This window comes from Eucalyptus grandis, chromosome 11, assembly GCF_016545825.1.
Source record: "Eucalyptus grandis isolate ANBG69807.140 chromosome 11, ASM1654582v1, whole genome shotgun sequence".
Taxonomy (NCBI): domain Eukaryota; kingdom Viridiplantae; phylum Streptophyta; class Magnoliopsida; order Myrtales; family Myrtaceae; genus Eucalyptus; species Eucalyptus grandis.
In genome coordinates this window covers 47881492-47904733 of record NC_052622.1, presented here as the reverse complement: position 1 = coordinate 47904733, position 23242 = coordinate 47881492, and the positions used below count along the sequence as shown (strand labels likewise).

The window sequence follows — 23242 nt, the reverse complement described above, 5'->3', positions numbered from 1 at the left end:
CATTATTCCTACTTCATTATTTAAATTAGTTTCAATTGTTAGATTAAAAAAAATATATATCCATTGATACCTAAATTTTGACTAAGTATTTATAATAAAAATTATATAAAAAATCAGAGATCAATTAGACTCTAACAAAAATCAGAGCAAGGGTAAGCCTGCCACAGAGTGGATGGCCGAGGGCACGCCGGTTCAGCCGCACCAAGGCCGGTCGACACGCCAAGTACCGGTGGTCCGAGCACCTTCGTCAACCGGCCTCCTCGCCTATAAAATGGGCTTCGCGAGCCAAGGAAAAACACACAAAAGTAGCGAGCGAGATCTGAAACAGAGAGAGAAAGAGATACGAGATGTGGGGAAGAGTGGCTGAGATTTGAGAGAGATCGTGAGCGAGGGTGAGAGGGAAACCCACATCTGAGTTGTGTGCCCCGGGGGGTTTTGTGGCCGCCGGCTACCGCGCCTGAGTCTAACCGACGACCCGCCGCCGCCGCCGGGCAAGCTCGGGGCTCTATTTCTTGCCCTTTTTCGAGCATACGGGGTCGGAGCTCGCGGCTGTCCAACTTGCGTGAGCTCCGGCCCCGACCGATCTTCATTAGGTTGCTCCGGCCGTCGCCCGTCGCTCAGCTTCCCTCCCGGTGTTGTTGGGAACCTCGGTTGGTTCGCGTCCTCCAGGTGTTTGATGAAATTCCCGAGAGAGTTTGGTGGCCGCGAACGAAATTTACAGTGACCGGCGACGATGGATGGTGGCGGTGGCGGTGGCTGGTCGGAAGGAGGCTGAACTCAGCCTGGGTGTGCGAGGCGGCGCCGCGGCCGAGCAACGCCGTACACCTCAGCCCTCTCAGCCGCGGCCGCGTGAGGCACGTATGGAGTCGGGTCGCGTGAGTCGGGCCGGCCGGGTCGGCGTGAGACCCGGTTGGCTTTGGTTTTGGGCTAGGGCTTTTCGCTTTAATGGGCTGGACTTGGTTTAATGTGAATCGTGGGCCGGGCATTTCTTTTAATTGAAAGTGGGCTCAACTTTGTTTTAATATTTTGCGATTGGACTGGGCCTGTGATTTAGGCCCAGATTGGTCGCGGCTGGGCGACCCGGATCGGGACCGACCCCGGAGATTCGACCCGGGTCGGTTCCTATCCGGTCTTCCTTCATAATAATAATATTATTATATTATTTTTAATAATATAAAATCCAAAAAAAAAAATCAAAAATATATTTTCCAAAAAAACAAAAGAATCCAAAAATATTTTATATTTTCCAAAAATCAGAAAAAGCCCAAGAATAAATAGAGTTTTTGATTAGTTTTCTCCGTAAATGCATAGAAAACCATGGAAAATTCTTGAAAACAAAAAATCATGTTTGACTTCTTATGGGCTTACTTCTCTTATTCCAATTGCGCCCTTGTGATGGATGGACTTCTTTTTCCTCAGTAGAAAGTTGAATCCTAAAACTCGTGATTGATATAAAACGTTGTATAAATGCTTTACTTGATGTTTAAATAAGATTAAGAATTGAAAATGTATTAGTAATTAACTAATATAATCAAGTTCACGATGCTAATTTTTCTATTTGCATAAGAGTGAAGTATTTATCTCGATATTTTACTTGGATTTTTAATCAATCCATCTCAAATCGATTAGTGGCAACTTTTAAATGAGATTAACTTGTAGGTTAAAAAATCAAATCATAAGTCATGAATTGATAGGCTTGGGAGAGCTTAGGTGAAGTTTAATATTTAGCGAGCCATTAGCCTCCTCAGGCGCCTGTGCAAGTAAGTGGGTGCTCGAAAAAGGAGGTTACGACATTGTCTAACAATAAACTAATAAGTTAAATCTTATAAACTACTCTCTTATTTTATTTTTTTAATCAATTTTAAATAAAGTGGACCTTATATATAATTATATTGTAATTATATGGTATCGCTGGCTAATCAATTTTTTTTTACCATTTATCTAAGCGAAAAATCAAGCATCTCTGTTTATAGAAAGTAGAATAACAATATATAAGCCCTAAAGCATGCATGCTTAACGATTGATAGATAACATACCGATATATCTAACATTACTGTCACATAATATATTGTTCGTCCTTGCATGTGCCAACCAATTTTGGCTACTAAGGCCTATTACATCTATACATTTTAAAACAAAACACCATCTCATCTCACTTTTTGTTAATTCCAAAATTAACCTTTACAAATGATCAATATCAGCTTGCATCCACCAACCATTTCAGCAATTTTAAAAATAACTAATTTTTTTTTTTTGTAGGTTATTCTCAATTTTTATATTTCTTTCTTACAAATTGATATGCTTTTTATACCATTGCTTTGGTGATCGCGTTGGTTTGGGCTCTCTCTCTCTCTCATGAAGGGGAAAAGTTCGAATCCCCTCACGGTCGCTTGGGGTCTTAAGTGGGACACCGAGGTGGTGGATCTTATCGTTTACATGTCCCCCCAGGTGTACTCACCGACTGCCGGCTGTACGGACTTCCTAAGTCACAAAAAAAAAAAAAATTTTGATTTGCTTTTTACCACCGACTATGGTGACTTCGTTGGATAAGAGTTTTTCATTGATCCTTGCTCAAAGGCGAGTGGTTCAAACCCAGTGGAGGCATTTGATGTCTTAAGTGTGATGCTGAGGCGATGGGTTCTCCGCTAGCGTCATCCCAAGTTTGCTTGGCCGACTGGGGTGGTGGGTCATTCGCTAACATCACCCCATGTTTGCTTGGCTGACTATCGACTGTACGGGGTTCTTGGGCCATAAAAAAAAAATAATTAATTTGCTTTTGCAAACCCCTCTAGCGGGTGCTCAACACTAGTATTTAAGTAAGGGAACTTAAATATTTTTACGGCACGATCCTTTTGCACACTAGTATTGATCTGCTTTTGCACACCCATGTGCACGATCCTTTTAGGGCATTAAGATATGACTAGCAGCCACGCACTTTAAATTTTGTAAGTTTCTCGTTCTCTCTAATCACTAACTTCTCGCTCTTTACACAGATGAATTCCACTACTACGTTCGGGTCATCATTATCCAAATCTAATATAAGTTGCCAAACAAATCGTGTCCGTGTAATTTGGTCTATTGTCGATGGAGAATGATTCTTGGCTTCTTTCCACGGATTCTATAATTTCATGATGTACTTTGTGCAGATTGATTTGGTTGTATAAGTTCTACGCAAGTCGTGTGAACAATCAAAGACAGCCTTTTGGAATTTGATATAATTTGATTAAATTATGTCACGGATTCAAAGTCCAACTTGGACTTCATATCAAACCATGGAAAGTCGGTTTGCAGAAAAAATGGGGTGATTACCTACCCCATGCTGGAGACAGCTCGATAAGGTTCTTTTTTTCTTTTCAAAGTTTAAAGTTTATACCCTTTGTCACGTTATCTGATTTTTAGTTAAATCTTGTGCTTCTCTCCTACGAGAGTAGGTAGGTCAAATCTAGTGAGCCATTTATTTCCTTATTTTATTTAGTATTGTGATCGATCACTTGACATCCTTGATCATCGATCCATGCAATTTTAGTTCCATGTACTGAGCTGAGCATTTAGGCGTAAGAAACTATACGGTTCACCCCAGCACAGGCACCTACGAAGTCCCACGAAAGACAAGATCACGTTCAATCAATTTCCGACAATGGACAGTAAAACACGTGCAGTATCCGTTCATAACCCTATCGTTGCCGTAGACAGCTAGCCCACCAGCAATGGAGGTGATGTGGTACATTGACGTCACGAGTGCAACGCATGCTCCGCCTCGTATTCAACGTGACAGTGACGAAACAACATACGTTCGGGCAAGTTCCCTTTCCTTAGTCTCATCAAATTCGAGTTTGCCGCACACTTTGGTTGACTGGCGGGGAGAGAGAGAGAGAGAGAGAGAGAGAGAGGCTTGAGGTGGGAATGTTTTCTTGCTGACTTGGCGGGTCCCACCTGCGCAATATTTTCTCGTCAATGAATATGGACCTCTGTTCTCTTTCTCTAGCGTTTATATTCATCTGTCACAGACGCCCCCTCATCACTCGATCCTTCCTTCACCACTTCACACTCCATTCACTCATCTTCAGAGCTCTCCAGATCTTGTCTCTCCCGCAGCTATGGCAGAGAAGGTGAATCCTCCTCCTTCTCCTCCTCTTTCCTCGAGCTCATCTCTCTTGATACCCGCCGACTCCATTTTTCTTTCTAGGTCCATTTTTTTTTTTTAATGATTCCATGATTGTGATTCTTCAGAGCAACTATCTCTCCATTTGGGTTATTATTTTGTTGGGTCCGTCTTGTTCATTTCTCTGTTTTGCATCTTCCCCCGTATACTTTCTCTGCAAATGATTAGGAGAAGGAAAACCTCGAATTATTCTTCGCATTCATTTGATACACATGTCTTTATTGATTTTGGTATTGTTCTTTTCTGTTGCAGGTGACCAGAATGCTGATAAAGGTGGATTTGCAGTGCTCGCGCTGCATCAAGAAGATACAGAAAGTTCTCTGTGGAATTCCCCGTGAGTCTCTCTCTCTCTCTCTCTCTCTCTGTTTTCTTTTTTTTTTTTTTGCTTCCCCTCCTTTTAGCTTCAAATTGTTATCATTTCTTGATTTGTAATTACTATTGCATTGGTGATAATTTAATTCGACTGAGTTTGCTATGAATTAATTTGTGAACAACAGAAATCCGAGACCGGACATACGATGAAAAGGAGAACACGGTGTCAATCACCGTCGTCTGCTGCAGCCCAGAGAAAATCAAGCAGAAGATCATCTGCAAGGGTGGCGAGACGGTGCTGAGCGTCGAGATCCTGCCCGACAAGGATACCAAGAAGCCCAAGAAGGTCAGGTTCGATTTGCCACCGGAAGAAACCGCCAAGCAGCCTGCTCCTGCGCCGATGCCAGCACTGCCCCAGAAAGCCCCCAAACCTGCTCCACAGAAGGCTCTGCAGCAGGTGCCCGTGCCGCCACCTCCAAAGGCACCAAAGCTGGTGATGGGCTACCCGCCAGGTTGTCCAACGGTGGGGGTGTGTTGTTGTCCCCCATGTTATGGAGGGTATGGTGGGGGACCATGCTATTGTGTGCAGCGGAGGCCGGTGATGTGCTATGATGGATGTGGAAGACCGGCTTGTGAGTGTCCAGGTGGGAATAGAGGTTTCTATCCTGGGCAGGGGAGGCCAATGATGGGCGAATGGATGTGGTAGATCAGCTTGTGAGTGTCATGGTGTGATTAGTTAAGATATGGCCACTACATGCACCTTTATGTGATCGAATTCAATGTTTTTCATGTCAATTACTATTGTAGGAACTTGGTGAAATATACGTTAACCAAATGTTTAGGGCTATCTAGGCGTCTTTTATCATTGTGGATATAGAAAGATTGATAATGTTGGTGGCCTAGTATGGTGGTATATGTGGTCAAGTATGTTCAAAACATGACTTGTTGCTTGCTGATTTCTTCATTCAATAAAATCGAGTCCTTTTCGTGTCTCCTCTCATCCTCTCATTCAGCACATATTCATGTCTCTAGCATGCCTCTATGGTGATTCATTCTGTGAAAGAGCTGGTCGAGTGCACTATTGAATGACCATGTTTCGTGTCTCACTGCTGGTCTTGATCTTTATGATTTGATGACAGTCATCGGAGAACTCTGTAAGACATTAGGAACATGAAGTCACAGCACAACTCATCCTCGCCGTAATGGATTCATGTGTGATAGAAAATGAAATTCAAGCAAGATAATAGCTCTTCTTTTAAATTGCCTTGCAAGACAAACACAGAGGGTGACAGCCGGTGCAGTTTTAGTGAATGATGGGGACTAATCTGGTTGCACAATTCGGTTTGTCAGGTCCAACTCTAAACCAAGTTGCCCTAATACTGCATTTAACATCATTCTTGAAGTGCACACGATGTGCTCATTTGGCTTGAGTAGTTGTTCCGAAAAGTGGCCCTTTAATGTTTTTCTTCTAATGACGATGAAAATCGCATCAGGTTCTTTTGATATGTCAATCCTAAGCTTAGGAAATATCTCGTTCATATCATGGACTTGGTGAGTCATGAGCCGAAGCCCTGGTAGGTGGTCCTACGATACAAAATTATTTTTTTGTATGAAGAGCTCTCTTCCTTTCGCTTGTTGTAGACCTCATGATATTGCCAAGTTGGAATTTGCTAACATAAACAAGATCAAGCAATCAAATTAACACAATGATAGATATGAGGGATTTATGGTTGTTCCTCTCTTGCCAAGTTGGGATTTGCAAGATCAAGCAATCAAATTAACACAATGACAGATATGAGGGACTTCTGGTTCTCTCTCTCTCTCTCTCTCTCTCTCTCTCTCTCTCTCTCTCTCTCTCTCTCTCTCTCTCTCCCTTTTCCCTCTCCAACCACCGTTAAAGACATGGTGATGCCTTATGTATTGATCAATGTAGTACACCAACTGATGTGAAAAGTGCCAAAAAAATCTTAAAACTATTTTATTGACATCAATTCAGTTATAAACCTTTTAATTAGTTCAATTTAGTTATAAACTTATTCACATTTGTACCAATTGAGTTCATCCGACTAATTTATGCTAAAAATTACTAACATGGACATTGACCGTTCTATGTGATATGCCTGGCGGTAACATGAAAGTTTTTATTTAATATTTAATTATTTTTTGAATTTTTTGAATGTTTTCTTTTTTCTTTTTATTTTTTCCTTCTTTTTGATTTACTATTTTGGCCAAAATGAGGTCTAAAATGACCTTATTTCAACTCAAGTCCTCTTAGGCTTAAATAATACATGTCTCAAGCTTCGAAACAACAGGTTGTACGCCTCAATAAAGTGTCGTTTGACCTTCAAAAAACATCTTTGAAAATGAGCGATTTTGCAGTAGTTTAGGAGGATTTTCGATTATGTTCTTGTTTCGAAATGAGATTTTACTATTTTTGTGTAGGCTCTTGTGATGGTTCCTGGACATTCTTTCCCCATGATTTTTGTTCTAAATCGTTTTGTACAGGTTTTGTAATTTTTTTCGTAATTTTTTGATATGTTTAACTAGGTCAAATCTACTCAGATCCAAGCCTAGGTCAGTCTGTTCCGTATTGATCTCTGATTTTGTCATTTTCGTATTGATCTATATGTTGATTTTTGGAAGAACTTTTCTTCATGAAAGTTGCCCATATTAGTGTTTTTCATGTCTTGTTTATTTTATTTTTTCGAAATTTTTAGACATTTTTAACTAGGTCAAAATCGCTTAGATCCGAACATAGGATAGTTTGCCCTACATTGATCCAGATTTTGTTTTGTGAAAAATTGATTCTACAAATGTGCTTGTTTGATCTCAAATCCTTCATGAGAGTTGAAATACATTATGCATATATATTCAATTGATGCATACTTTGCAAAGTCTTGATGTTGGCAAGTGAGTCAATTGCATGAGTTAAGGTTAAAATGTGCTGCATTAGTACATAGTCCAAGTGTGCATCCCTGTTTTGTCATTTTTTATTGCGATTCATGCAATCACATTTAGATTTCAAATTCTTAACGAGAAACGTTCATCATTGCATGTTCTATAAACAGGATTTTTCGTAGGATTTTTGCATGTCTTGAGATGGCTAAAATCAAGCACATTCTGTGAAGTTAATGCTAATAATATGTTTCCAGATAAATTGTAGCTAACATCTATAAATTTAATTTGATATAAGTTTCATAAAATCTTAAGAATAAAAAGGCACTAAAATCAAGTTCATAATCATCGATTTTATTGAGACAGATCATCAATAGTGTGAGATGATCATGCAAGTGTGCAATCCATCAATTTAACACTTAGTACAATAATAAATAAATTGCATGACTTACTCCATAGTAACAAAAGCATATACAATGTTGCTTAGAATTCTCATTAATAGCCTTAGATATGATTTTTAATTAGCACGTAGCCATTTGATCTTTTAAGATTTTCTCTTATTTCATGAATCCCAATCTACGTGCAATATAATGCAATGACATACAAAAATGTGTTTATACTAACATGACACACAATGTGCAACCTAACATGCAAATTATATGTCACGCAATATCAATTATATGACTAAAACTATCCTAACATATCACAAATTTAAATGATCCTAAAATTGTAATGACTAAATGACATGCAAGGGATGACCTAATTCTACATGACATGTGCATGATAATTTTTATGTTTTCTTTTATTTTTAATTAAATTTCGAAATTAAAATGACCAAATAATTAAACATGCAATTTAAATTAATGAAAAGAAAAACTAACATTCTAAAGTAATGTTTTGGGATTTTTATTTCAAAAAATTCGAAATAAATAAATTTCTTATTCTAAACATGCAAACTATCCTAAAATAGGCAATGTTTTGGCATGAATCAAATCCAACTCATATATATTTTTTTTCGGTTTTCTTTTATGGAAGCAAAATTAATTCAAACAAAATCATATAAAAAAAAAACACGGCAGTAAATTAGGCAAAATATGATCAATACCCATCTAATTTTTGAAATAAATTAACGAATCGTATTTTGTGCATGAGATCGAATTGACCAACTTTTAACGAAATCATGAATAATATCTCGGGCATGATATCAGATTGGCGATTTTCCTGTGCAATCGCGAGTCATATTTCGGGCATGAAATCAGACTACCAATTGTATGCATGCTATGAAATTAAGGATTAATCCCCAATTTAAAAGACCAATAGGAAAACATGGGACAAGATAATCTCATTCAGGACTTTAATCAAGAATGCAATGCCTCAAACGAGCGAACGAAATATTCAAGAATTAATTTAGATAGGAACTTTACCTACCTTGATTATTGTTCCTAGCTTGGACGGGTATCGGAATGCAGGAATCACGATCAACTTTGCTTCGCAATGTTATAGATATAATGTGATCCCACATTTTCGAACCTACATTTTCTCTTTAAAGTAGCGGTTATTTCGTATATAGTTTATCTACGCTTTGTACCTCTTCGTGACAATGGCCCATTTGATAACCACCTTGATTGGAAACTATATATAAAGGGAATGATCATTCATTTCAAAAGGGTAATTGCAAGGTCTAATGCAAACTATCTCATTTGGACAATACCATCAGTACACGAGGGGATTGGGTTAGTAAAGTGTGCCCGTAATTTTGCCAAATCTTCGTGAATTTTCGACAAACAATTGTTGGAGGTTTGTTTACATTTGATCTTGTTTTTTCGCAAATGATTTTTACACCTAACATTTGGTATCAAAGCGTGTTCAGTACCTATGCTTTGTTTTCGTCAAATTTTTGGCGCATTTTTCGAGGCTCTTTTTGTGAATAGTAATTCGGCCATTTTGGGGTCAAGAGGAAAATCGCCGATTCTAGCCAAATTCCAAGGACTGACCACTTGACTTGCGACTGATACGGTCGCATCGCCATGAGGAAGAATGGCTGTAAGTTATTTTGGCATATTGGTGTTCACCAGAGGCTAATTAGGCAGTAGAAGTCATGATGGTTAAGGGTTTATGTTTTGGGAAATTTTCATTTGAATTGGGGCCAATTTCTTGGCCATTTTCGCCGAAACTTGGACCTATGTGGTCCACCGGTGTGGTCTCCAAATCCATCATTTATTTTGGTCTGAGATGTGTTGTCGAAGAAGTGACGGACAACGAAATTGTGGTAGAATGGCAAAAAAAAAGGTGAAAGAAATGGGTCTACGTGCGGGGAGGAAGAAGGTGTGTGGCCCTATGAGTGCAAAACGACTAGCATGTGGGCGTCATGTGCTCGTAACTCCTAGCTACACCCACAACCATAGGTGCATGTGACCCACATGCTAGGGCAGTTGCGGGCACGTGCATGCCATGCGCCTGCTTGTTGAAGAGGGTGCATGCCGGGGGGTTGGCACGCACTTGTCAGCCCTTTTGCCGTTTATTTACTGTTATGCCCCTCTTTTCACCATTAATATGATTTTTCCTTGACATTTAATTTGCGATTCTGTCCTTGGTCGAATTTATTTTATTATTCTGCCCCTTTGTGCATTTATTTACTATTCTGCCCTTTCATCCCTTTTATGAATATTTTATGCATGAAATTAAATGTCCAATGATATATATTTTTAATTAATTAGAGAGTAACCACATCATCTTTAATTAATTAAATTATATATTAAGAACCTTCAGATCATATTTAGAAATGGACATTGATTGTAATTAATTATATTAATATGATGAATTTTCATTATATTAATATGATTAATTATGATGAAATATCATATTATTTTTCTTAGTTTACCCACAGAGATTAAGAAAAGGTATATAATATGGTAATTTCTTCAAGATGTAATTATGAATCTATTTAAATTAAAAACTTAGTCCGCAGGTAGTTTTTATGTTATGTGATTCATATTTGTGACCATTTTATATCACTAAAATATGATTTATGTATATTTTGCCTCATATTTTATGACATAAGCATGATTGTTTGATATACAGTTTTGATACCTATCAATTTCTTTAAATCTAAGTGATGTTCCTATACAAAATGGTGAAAATTGGGGTTGATGGACATTGATTATGCTATAAGGAAAGACGAACCACATGCTCCTACTAATTTGAGCACTGTAGCTGAGATAGCCCTTTATGATCAATTGAAGCAGTCCAACCACCTTAGTGCAATGTTTATAAAAGCTAAAATATCTCTTAGTATCTGTGATTCAGTTGCTCAGCATAGTAATGCTAAGACTTTGTTGAGGTCATTGGTGCACTATTTGAGACTTATGAAAATGTGCATGCCATGACCCTAATTATGAAGTTTTCATCATTGGAACTCACCAGTATTAAAGGTGTGCATGAGCACATCATGAAGATGGTGGATATTACAACTCAGCTTAAGAACCTTGACATTGAGATATCAATACAACATGCATGCTTAATAATTAGAACACATAACTTTCATGCCTTAAGCATCCACACGGGTCTTGATTATAAAGTAAAATCCATTTTGGCTTGTCCCATATCGTGCCACACAATTTTACCCCATAATTAGGCGCAATATATCACAATCATTCACACGTGTTCCGATTATTATGACCCATTGGGTCACGGCTAACACACGAGTTGGTAGTCTTTCGGCATGACCGCGCATCGTTTCGCCCCATCGGGCACGACATCATCTCGCCCCATCGGACACGGCATCGTCTAGATTTCCCGCCTAGACAGCATTCCATAAGGAGCATTGGTCCGGCCTCAACCGTGACTCGACATCTAGACCCTTGTCGAGCATTTGATAAATATTAGGCATTGTCCCTAACTCCCATTGGGTGATAGGTTCAATTAAGTGACCACACAAGCACGCCAACACTCAAGCCAATTTTTCATCAATTAGCTTAGTGTAAAAGAGTTCGTGCTTAAATAACAAATCCCGGAAAATCTTCACATTTAAAATTCCGGTAAAATAATCATACGTGATTACATATTTAAAATCAACCCGCCAAACTTTGCACGCTTTCATTTTAAAACCCCATTGCCCCATTTAGCATGTAAAACTTGACGCCCAAACAAACACATCAAAGTTTGCCATTTTCTTTTCAAGTAGACCGTGTTTGAAAATAGTATTTAAGCTCATGATTTGGGTAATCAACAACATAGCATTACAACCTCAAGCAGTCATAATTATGCATAATTTCATCTAATAAATCAAGCATAAAAATCTACTTAATGACTAAGCCGTCATTAATTTCCATTAATTGCGATTAATTACACTAACCACAATTAATTACGATTAATTATAGTTAATTAAACTAAGGAAAATTAATTAATATTAATTAAGATAATTGCAATTAATTAAACTAACCACGCTTAATTAATCTAAACACGATTAATTAAACTAACCGTCCTTATTTAAGATTAATCTCTATTACCCTTAATCTAATCCATCATTAACCTTAGTTAGGGCTAAACTATCATTAAAGACCACTATCATTAGCCCTAAACTAAATTACCCTAAACGCAATTAACTTCCTAATCAAGGATTATGAGTTAATTCATTGGTTTGCGATGACGACAAGCTCACGGTGACGGTGGCATGAGGCATCGAGGACGTGGTGCTCCCGACTTGAACGGGAACTCGAACGGCAGTGACAAAGCCTCTCGAGGCTCATGGCCACAAAGAGAGGGGGAGCCGTTCGACTTGGTGGTGGTGAACTAGTAGAGCAACAATGACAGTGTACAATGCGAGGAACGGCGGATGAGAAGCAGGGATGGTGGCGGATGGCGATGATGGAGGTAATGAGGGTGGTGGCGGCGGTCACCCAAGGAAGAAGAAAGAAGAGGAAGAAGATGAAGAAGATGAAGAAGATGAAAATGGAGGAAATGGATATGAAGAAGAAGAATAAGAAGAAGAAGAAGAAGAAGAAGCAAAATGAGAGAGAGAAGAGGAGGATTTGGCATCCAAGGGGGCGAAAATAAGAGAAAGAGATTTCCTAATTGCAAATCCAACGCAATCCCCTAAAATCCTCTCCTCTTTTTCTTTATTCCTTTTGTCTTGTAGCCCATAAATGTAAGGGCATTTTAGACTTTTCACATACTTTTTGTCTGCCATCTTGAAAAATTAATTCTATTTTCAATTGAATGAATTAGGCCTTTCATTAATGCGCCTATAGTGTTATTCTCTGATTTGATCACTCTTGACACCTAAATTTTGGCGACCCATTTAGACATTTAAAAATTAGGGGTTAATTTTATCCCTGAAAAAATAAAATCACATGGCATATAGTTTAGGAACATTTTTGTTTATTTTATTGGACCGACGGCGGTGCAAAATTTTTCACATATTCCGTTCAGATTCTTCACACATTTATGCAATATACACCAAATGATGTATTTTCGAACAAAAAGGAAAATTTTGGATAGAATATGTGAAAAATACAAAAGGGGAATATTGCACAAGGTGGATATATTTCAATGATATATTTAGGGGTATCATGCGCCAACAAAAAAGGAAAAAGTATATACCGTAGAGATACATTTTTTAGACCTATATAATACCTCGCGTGCAATTTGTTTGGGGAGGCCACACATATCAATCCACACGGCCATACAAAGGGGAGCTTCTCTAGGGTTCGTCGAGGAAAGAAACACAAAAAAAAGTCAAAAAAAGGGGAAAGGAGAGATTGGACGTGAGAAAGGGGGGCACAAGAGAAAAAGTGCGCAGAGGAAAAGAGAGAAGGGACGTGCAGCGAGAGGGGGAAAAGAGAAAAGAAAAAAGAAAAAAATAACTGAAAAGACTTCTCTTTTGTTCATCTTCTCCGAGGGTTTTGCTGCACTTTGCCGGTCCCCGCATCGCTGGTCTTCGGTCTGCACCACCTCCGCCGTGTCTCCTGCCGAACCGAAACCTGCCGGCCACCACCGAGCCTCCCGAGCTCCCCTGCTGAACCGCCTCCACGAGCAGCACCACCACTCCGCCTTTTCCTGCTCCGCCCGAGCCCGAGTCGACGCCGAGCCACCCCTGCCGAGCCGTTCCATCCTCTGCTGCAGCGCCTCCGGCTCCCTCGCTGCGACCCAGCGCCAACGATCGCCGTGCACGACTTCCTCCCGCGACGCCGCTCGGAGCCGAACCCCCGCACAGCACTTGCTGTTCGCAATTGGCGGTGACCCGCGAGTCCCCACGCCGGTCTCCGCCGTTCCTCTTGTTGCCGGAGCTCTTCCGCCACCGGTTTGCCCTCGCCGGAACCCTAGCCGGCGAGCTCTCCCTCGCCGGAACCCTTCGCCGGAGTCCCAAACCGGTGGTCAAGATTTTCTTTTATTAAAAAAGAAAAAAATCGAATTAGGTAGATTTGCTTTATTTTATTAGGCCGGATTATTTTATCTTATTTTATTTTTATATCTTGGTTTCTTTGTTTATTTCTCTATGCATAATTGAAAATCTCAATGTATCACCCGATTCGCAACCGCGCCAGGGTTTTTTATTTCATCTATAAGGCTTTAGATGAAATAATTAATTAAGCGGGAATAAAATTGGGCCTAGACTTAGAACCAGGGAATGAGAGTAAATTTACTGCAGGTATGCATCCCACAGCGGGCGAACAACCCCGTTCAAGCCCTTTAGGGACAGCCTTTTAGCAGGAAATCACTCAGCCCTTTAGTTCAGAGTCTTGAGACACTCAGAGATGCCAGGATGGAAACGTTTCTAACCTACCCAAGCTGCATTTCTTGAAGGATCCTACCAGGCTGGAGAAGAAGAGGGAGTTTAGAAAGCCATGGAGAGATTTTCACAAAGCACACACTTTACTTCAGGGGACTCTGCCCAAAACATTACACCCTCCTCGCCTTATATAGGCAATAAGAGGTCACAAAAACACACAGGGACCTAGCTCACGGGTCCGGGAATAACAGGGGCACCGAAAGGGAATTATTCGCACACTATGAACAGAAACTATACTGTGAACAGTACATTTCCCTAGCCTAGTGCTACAGTAAAAGTGAACAGTGATTTTGTAGGTGATGCTTTTTCAGGTGATGCTTTTTCTTTTCCCCTATCTTTCTGCAGGGTTTTGATACGATTTCGTAAATTTGCCATATCTGGTTCTCTTCTATAAGGATCTGGTGGAATAGTGGCAAAAATAGAGGTTTGAGGAGGTGGGGGTAAATACCCGGTTTTAACAGGAGGTGCTAATGGGTCGAATGGTTTGAACCTTCCTTCTTCAAGAAGCTGAATTTGGATTTTGAGCTTTTCTATTTCTGGCTGTGGACTTTCGAGATAATGGTACCCACCCAATTATCAGATCTTTATTGGGAAGGTATCCTGAGGAAACTTCAATAATTCTTGAGCGATATGTGGCCCTGGGTAATATGTACCTTTGTTAAGGTGCATACCAAGAAATTCAATTTCTGTCTGGGCAATATTCATCTTCCTTTGCGAGAGCATAATACCATGCTTCTTTACGATTTCTGCAAACTGTTCAAGGAGTTGGCAGTGTGACTGTTCATCAGGACTGTAGAGCAGAATATCGTCAATGTATACAGCTGCACTTGATAGAATTGGTTGGAAGATGCGACACATGGCCTTTTGGAAAATGGATGGTGCTACCTTTAAGCCAAAAGGAAGAACTTTCCATTGGAAGTGTTGGTTTGGAATACGAGAATCTCGCCTTGGATCCGTCTTCGGGATGGATGCCCAATTGCCAAAATCCGGCTTTGAGGTCGAATTTGGAATAGATGTAGGCCTTGGTTAGACCACTAAAGAGTGAGTCTCTAGATGGTAAAGGGAATTTATCGTCTTGGAGGAAAAGATTGAGGGGTTGATAGTTGATTACCAATCTCATTTTTCCTCTGTTTTGCTCGGCACGCTTATTGACATAAAAGGCTTCACAAGCCCATTGTGAGTCAGAGACTTCAATAAGGCCTTGTTGCAAAAGTTCTGAGCATTCCCTTTGGGCTAAAACCAAATGTTCTGGTTTCATTCCCATGTGGCTCGCCTTGGTTGGGTTTATGTCTTCGTTTTTTTTGAAAGGAAGGCGAACAAAGAACTCTGGGTTTTTCCATAAAGGATAAGAGCACTTTTGAGCAAATTCTGCATGGGATTCCGAACAAGATTCTAGCAATTTTTGCATGATTGGGTCTAGTAGACTCATTTCAATGGAAAACAGTCTTTGGATATTAACAAAATCAGAGAATTGATCTTTATATCTAAGACCTTTTCCAGGGATAATGCGAAGCTGAGAGATTTGAGTCATGATGTCCCACTCAATTATCAGATCTTTATTGGGAAGGTTAGATCCAAAAATCTTTGCAGTTATGGAACACTGCGGGAAGAACTGGACAGTCACAGGAGTGGTTCTAACATTTGTGGAGAAAGTATCTCCTGACGCAGAATTGAAGTATCGGATGTAAGGGGTCCAGAATTCTTCAGGAAGAATTTTGGTGTCTAGGATAGAACAACTTGCTCCTGTGTCAATGAGAGCAATAACGGTGATAGGCTTAGCAAACTTTGATGTAAGGATTTTTACGGGAAGTGTGGACGGTGAGTCGGCTTGAAAATATGTCCAGATTTGGTTACGGGGACGATGGTGATATGTGGAAAATTTCTTCGAGACTTTCGAGTCGACTCGGTTTCCGGAAGTTTGGTAAGAGGGAATGGCACAAAGAGTTTGGTCGATGGTTCTTCATCGCAGAGAATAAGGATTCAATATCATCATTTTCGACGAAATACCTATTTCGTTCTCAATATGATGGATTAGATGATTCGACCTTTTCTTGCTTGAGGACAACTTTTGGCAAAGTGTCCTTTCGATTGCGGATGTAGCATCGATTTGATTTCTTGTGGCTTGTGCGATCCTTTCTTTTGCGTAGGTATCGCCATTTCTTCTTTTCCGGAAATGCTTTGAGCCATGTTTGGATTTCTTTATCCAAAACTTCTTGTAATGTTTTTTCTTCCGAGAATACTTGCCACATGTACCATCACAGTCTTTCTTGGAGCATTTGATTTTTAGCTCTTGACGGGAACAGGCTGATTCAAGGCGCTTGTCATCTGTGATGTATGTCTGCACCATCTTGCATTTTAAGCATAATTCTTCTAGGCATAGATGGATTTCTTGCTGTATTTCCCCTAAGGGAATATCTTGTACCCGTCTTTGCTTTCCAAAGAACGATCTTTCAACCATCTGGGACAGTTCTTTCGGGATGGAAGTGAGGAAGACATGCTTCAAATTTGGGTCTGCTCCAACTTGATAAAAGGTTTGAAGCATTAATTTAAAATGCTTATCAAGACCCAACCAAGGCGAGCCACATGGGAATGAAACCAGAACATTTGGTTTTAGCCCAAAGGGAATGACTCAAATCTCTCAGCTTCGCATTATCCCTAGAAAAGGTCTTAGATATAAAGATCAATTCTCTGATTTTGTTAATATCCAAAGACTGTTTTCCATTGAAATGAGTCTACTAGACCCAATCATGCAAAAATTGCTAGAATCTTGTTCGGAATCCCATGCAGAATTTGCTCAAAAGTGCTCTCATCCTTTATGGAAAAACCCAGAGTTCAGATCAAATTATCAATTTTACTAGCGAAACATTATCCCTTGATCTGAGCGATATGTGATGTCCTTTTGGGGTAATTTTGAATGGATTTGATCGTTTTTATTTATCTTGAGATATGTTTGAGATATAATATCACATGCTTTAGGGTTATTTGCATATTTGGGCAAAGCATTCCATTTATCATGAATTTTTGAAATAAAAAATTGAGTTAGATTAGATGCATGTTAGGATATTACTTGTTTTAGGGTTTGCATATTTAGAATAGGAATTTTAATTTCGAATTTCATAAAAATAAAAAAATTCAAATAAATCAATTTAGGTTGCTAGATCTTAATTTAGGTTGCATGCTTAATTACTTGGCAATTATTAATTTCGAAAATTAATAAAAACAGCAAAAAAAATCATATAGAATTAGGACATATTTTGCACGTCATTGCATATTATGATTAAAACTGCACTTAGTTTAATTTTAGATAATAGTTTTTTTAAATTTATTATAAGTGTAGGTATTTTATCAAATAGATTGCATTTTAGGATTATTTAGGTTAAGATAATATTTTAGTTCAAATTAGGATTTGGCTCAACCTAATTCCTAATATAAACTAATTAGGATCTTAATCTAATTAGGTAATTTTCACATTTCACCTAATTTCGAATTTCATGAAAAGTACAAAAAATGCCATAGGTTGAATTAGTTTTATTTTCTAGGATAGATTGCATTCTTTTAGGAAAAAGAAAGAAAGGAAAGAAAAGGAAAATGTCACATGCACATCATTAGGATTAGATTCATTGAAATGCATGTCATGTGGTAGTTGTTGCTAGGCCCATTCGACTAGAAGTTACATGTCATTAGAGTTAGGTTATTTAGTTAATATTGCATCGCATATTGCATAATTTTCATTAAATAAGTGAAAACAAAAAAGAGAAGTTGCGTGGTAATTAGAAACCATATCTAGGGTTGTTGATGTGATTTCTAATTTAACATTGCAGATGCTTTTGTTGCTTTGAGGTAAGTTTTTGCAATTTATTTATTGTTTATCTGGGTGTTAAATTGGTAGATTGCGCACCCGCATGATCACCTCGCATGTTAGGAAAATAGATTTAAAACCAATTTAAGCTGCCTGCAAAAACATTTTTGAAAATAAAAGAATGGTACCGAAAGGGCATTAGAGAAATCTAGTGTAACCAAGTCCCCGTACCCATAATCTCTGGTTCGTAGGAGTAAAGTAAAACTCCTGTTACTTTACTTGGGTTTCTAATCGACCCACCAAAAAACAGATTAGTGGCGACTCCTGATTAAAAAAATCAATTGCATGTTAAGAACTTGAACTTAAGTCGCGAATTGGTATGGGCTTGGGAGAGCCCGAATTAAGTCTAGGCTTAATAATTCATTAGCCAAACCCTAGGTGATTCACACCCGAAAATTTTGGTCGCGACAATCACTCATGAGATAACTAGACTATTTGGGAGAAGTTATTAAGGGATTTTAACGTAATAGACTTGAGAATTCAATCAGGAATCGACTACTCGACAGTGCTAATCTATAAAGTCATTACGGCACAATGGAAAATCTATCAAAGACCGGAGATAGGTCGATTCGACTGAGATAGGTGATTAAAGTGTGGGTGATTCCATCCGATTGCAAAATTCTCGTCAATCGGCACTAAACCGATTTTTCCGTCGTTTTGGTAGTATGTGCCCGTATTTGAAATCTCGAGATTTTCACAACAACCGAGAGTCGTCAATGGGTCGAAGATGTACATTGTGACTTGAGATAAATCGATCACAGGTCATTTACACAAAAAATTCCTGAAATCTATCTAGTAGATTAGGTCACGTTAAAATCATGTTAGGTTGAAATTAACTGTGAATTTGAACCCGTTCAGAAATTGAAAGTTTTGTCATGTCACGATTTATTTTAAGAATGTCTACTCATTCTTCGAAGAATTTTCGGCGATTTTGGGATTTTTGCTGAAAATCGATACGGACGATTCGGAAAACGAACGAAAATTCAAATTGGCCGAATTGAGGGGAGTTTTGACTTCCAAGTTGAGCTATTTTGTGAAGGGGACTTACAGAAATTATGTGGGCTTCTTCCTTAGTAAAATTGGACATCAAATTGGGAAAATTTGGTGAAGAATTGAAGCTCAATTTGTTAAATTCATATGCTAGGATGGGGCTACAACTTTGGTCTTCAAATTAGTTTAATTGTGAGGATTTATTCAAGAAAGTAATAAGGGGGACCAAGCATTTAATTAAGTAGATAACATTGTTGACTTTTCCCCCATTTTTCTTGGCTTCTCTCACACAATTTTGCCCCCTCCTTCGGTCCTTCTCAACCACGCATTCTCCTCTTTCGAGTGTTTGCTTCACTGATCCCCCTTCCTGTTTTGTTTCCTTTCAATTTATTCCTTCAAAGCCAACGCCAACTCTCCTCTCTCCTCTATTCTTCCCTCTGCCATCGCTGCTTGCAGCCATGCACATCCCCCATTGTCTGTCCCCCGCAAGTCAACCTTCATCCACCGAAATCTCTTCTTGTTAACTCCACCAATCCGCTTTTCCCTTTTCCTTCATGCAGCTCCACCGGATTTGCTTCCCTCCGCCAACACGTCCACAAAAAATTTCCCAACCTATTGCTAAGCCCGCTTCATCTCGCTGCAAGCTACCGCACGCTAGGCCCAACGTTCAACTTTCTCAAAGCCACGAGGTCAGCCCACATGTCCATGGCGCCTCCACCAAAGCCGAGCCAATTGGCCGCAAATTTCTAGCCAACTTTGTGGTCGATTTCGACCTGGTCCAAGCCTCGGTTGGTGTCGCCGCTTCGGAGTTTATTGCTCGCTTTCACGCCATCGTCACCATGGACTCACCGACTCGCAAATCTGGTTAGTTTACCAACTAAACTCTACTTAGAGAGTTAATTATGCTTATGAGGTAATTAGTTTAAGTTAATTAAGGTTTAGGTGGTTAGTTAGATTAGATTAGTAATTTAATTATCCAATTTTGCATGTTAGGTTGTTAAATTAAATTAATTTGAGATTAGACATGTAGTATTAATTATCTACATTGGTTCGGAAATTTTCTAGGCCCATTTCGGTATTTAATTTAGCATTTTCGGCCTAGTTTTGTATTTTTGGTATTTATTGGTATTTATTTAATTAATTTCCGTAATTATTTAATTAATTATTATTTTCTGGAAATTAGACCGGGATAGCCGGTAACCAGAATTTTGTGCTGATTGCAATTGTGTGGTTGGTTTATTTAATTGAGTGATATATTGTGCAATTTGAATTAAAGTTGTAATTTTGGGTAATTATCCCAAAATTGAATAATTTCAATAATTAATTAGAAATTACCGGGGCATTGGTTTACAATGCCAAAAAAGCTTTCAAATATTGTATAAATAGTTAGATTTTCTAAAATAAAGATATTATATTTTTGGCTCAGGCTGACCGTATACCCACATATGATTATTTTATCAGGTACATTTTAACACGATGAAATTATGCCAAGTTGGGTATTTAATTGAGGAATTGAGGTGCAAATCACAAGATCCTTGGCCAGGAGTAATTTATTGTGGTTCAGCTTAGGTAAGCAATATAGATCTATAATAGCTTCGGTGAGCAATAAAACTCTAGCAGCTTTGGTGAGCACTGTAGATATAAGCTTCAGTGAGTAAAGATTATCTAGCAATTTCGGTGAGCAATAATTGATATAGCAACTTCGGTGAGAAATATAGACATCAGCTTTGGTGAGCAATGATATATAGATATATTTATCAACTTCAGTGAGCTAGACCATCTATTTCAGCTTAGGTAAGCAGTGTTCGAATCGATAGAGTTTATAGACGGCATTGATGGTATGGAGTCGATTGGATTGATTGATCGGTGACTCAATTTGATTTGATTGAATTGAATTGAATTGTTTGGGTTTATGAATTGTACTTGACTTTCAAGAAGGAACGAGGCAAAGGTAAGTCCTCTAACTCATGTTTTATGCTTAGGTAACCCTTGGGCATATTTTCTTCATAGTTGGAGTTTAAGAGGTGAACTTGCCGAGACATTATCTCACCCTGTCATGGGTTCAACTTTTTCAAGTCCTTAGATGGCGGTTGTCGAGGACCCGAATCCCGGAGTCTAGGGAGATGGAGACCGGAGGATCAGCGAACATGTTTGACTAGTTGGTCATTGTCACGCCCCGAACCCTGAGACACGTGAACAACCCACCATGGTCATGTAAATGCGACATTCCTAAGTAGTGTCGCCGACCCCATTTAAATTATTGTGCGCATGCGGAACATGCTAAGAAACCCCTGACAAAAACTTATGGGATAGGACAGCAGGAAAATCAATTAAAAATCAAACAAACATACCTTCATACATCATCATCATCATCAATCCAGGGTTTACATACACCAACAGGATCCAGAGACTATATGCACCAAAAATGGGTCAGAGTTTATGTGCATCAAAAAGGGGTCAGTCTACGCAACATGGATCAGTCCACCAAAAAGAGGAATAGTCCTATAACTACTAATCGGCCTCGTTCGACGATCCCACATCTTCCACATCTGACTGCCCTGGGTCTGGAGACAATGGGTTGTCCACCATACCATCAAGAAGGTCAGCTACACCCTCACCCAGAATAGCATCCATCACAGCGAGTGGAATATCAAAACTGTCAAGTGGACCAATCCTAAAGCCATTGGCCCAAAAATGGAACCAAGCCCTAAACCTATGGGGTACCCTATCATCTTCGGTCTCTTGGATCCATACGGTGGTCTTGATCAACTCATAAACCCAATGGCTCCCAGGATCAGGGAAGTTGTGCACTTGCTCGATGATCTGCACTGGGAGGCCATTCTTCTCCGAGGGTCCCGCCATCTACGGCCCGTAATGTTTTTTTCCTAAACCGGGATGAGACATTGTCTCAGCAAGTTCACCCCTCCTAAACTCCTATTAGAAAGAAAATACACCCTAGAGTGGTCTAACCACACAGCACATAAAACTTACCTTGCCTTCTTGCCTTCCTGCAGATTAGTACAATTCATATCACTCAATCACAGGTAACAACATGGACTTAAGCTGTTGGAACACAATCTATTTCAATTAATTCGTAATCACAGCAAGCGTTCCTATCATTATTCATCCACACAAGGGCATAGCCTACTTGCAGTTCGGCTATTTACTGACATATAGCTAGGCATCGCCTCCCCACCTTAGAGCGCGGCTTCGTCAGTACATCGACGGTGTTCCCGAAGGAGCATGGGCCCAAAATCAACTGCGACCCGCATCCGTTGTATGGGGCATCCCATATAGGGGCAATTCCAGCTCAATAGCTCAAGAAAACTCCTCTTAATTATCACATGATAATCTCATAATCAATTCAAGGCACTTTGCACATAATTCACATATTTCAATTACAATATTAATCTTTAAAAATTCAATTCCGATGCCAAACCCGACATTTGAGATTTTCTAAATAAAATCCATATTTTCCACAATCAACACTCAATTTGCATTAACCACTCATCAATTTCAAATTTTAAATATACAGCAGCGATCGGCACGAAATTCTGAGCAGGTAGGATCGAAAATAATTTTTCGAGTTTTTTTTATAAATAATAATATTTTAATGATTTTCGGAATATAATATATTATTAAATAATCCAATAATTTTGAAACATTTATTTAAATCATAAACAAATTCCTTTAAGTCACATCAAGGCTTATATTAAAATAAACCTACTTAACCTTTAAACTAAACATACTTTACCTTAATTAATCACCTTAAACTAATCCACATCTAAATAACCTAATCTAACAACCTAATCTTAATCAATCTAAGCTAAACACACTTAAGGCATCATTAACCCACTAATCAAGGTTTAGTGAGCTAAACTCACCGGAATCACTTTCTGATGAGTCTCCGGCGAAGAGCACGACGACGCCAACGACAAACCTACATGGATCAACACCAAATGAGAACTAAAAGGGGGCAAATCGAGCTTGGAAGGGGCTGGATCTTGCTTGAATTTCTAGCCACTGACCGAGCTTGGAGGAAGGCGGCATGGTGGCAGAATGGGCGGAGGAAAGGCGGAGGAAGACCGGCGACAGCTCAAACAACAACCGGCGGCGGCTTCGGCGGTCTTGCTAGCTCCGATGGTGGCTAGCGAACGGCGAGCAGCTGCTGGCGAGGAGGGACGACAACGCTGGAGTTCGGGCGGAGGTGGAGCAGCTTGACGCGGGCGAGACG

At 39.4% G+C, this 23242-nt stretch overlaps 1 protein-coding gene across 1 annotated transcript; it reads left to right on the top strand.

Annotated features, from left to right (window-relative positions):
- Nucleotides 1-3962: 3962 nt before the first annotated feature.
- Nucleotides 3963-5468, top strand: LOC104445599 (protein PYRICULARIA ORYZAE RESISTANCE 21). The gene is made up of 3 exons (XM_010059502.3): nt 3963-4109; nt 4415-4496; nt 4660-5468. The coding sequence occupies exons 1-3, from the start codon at nt 4098-4100 to the stop codon at nt 5178-5180; spliced, it is 615 nt and encodes a 204-aa protein (XP_010057804.1). The 5' UTR covers nt 3963-4097; the 3' UTR covers nt 5181-5468.
- The last annotated feature ends 17774 nt before the right edge of the window (nt 5469-23242 follow it).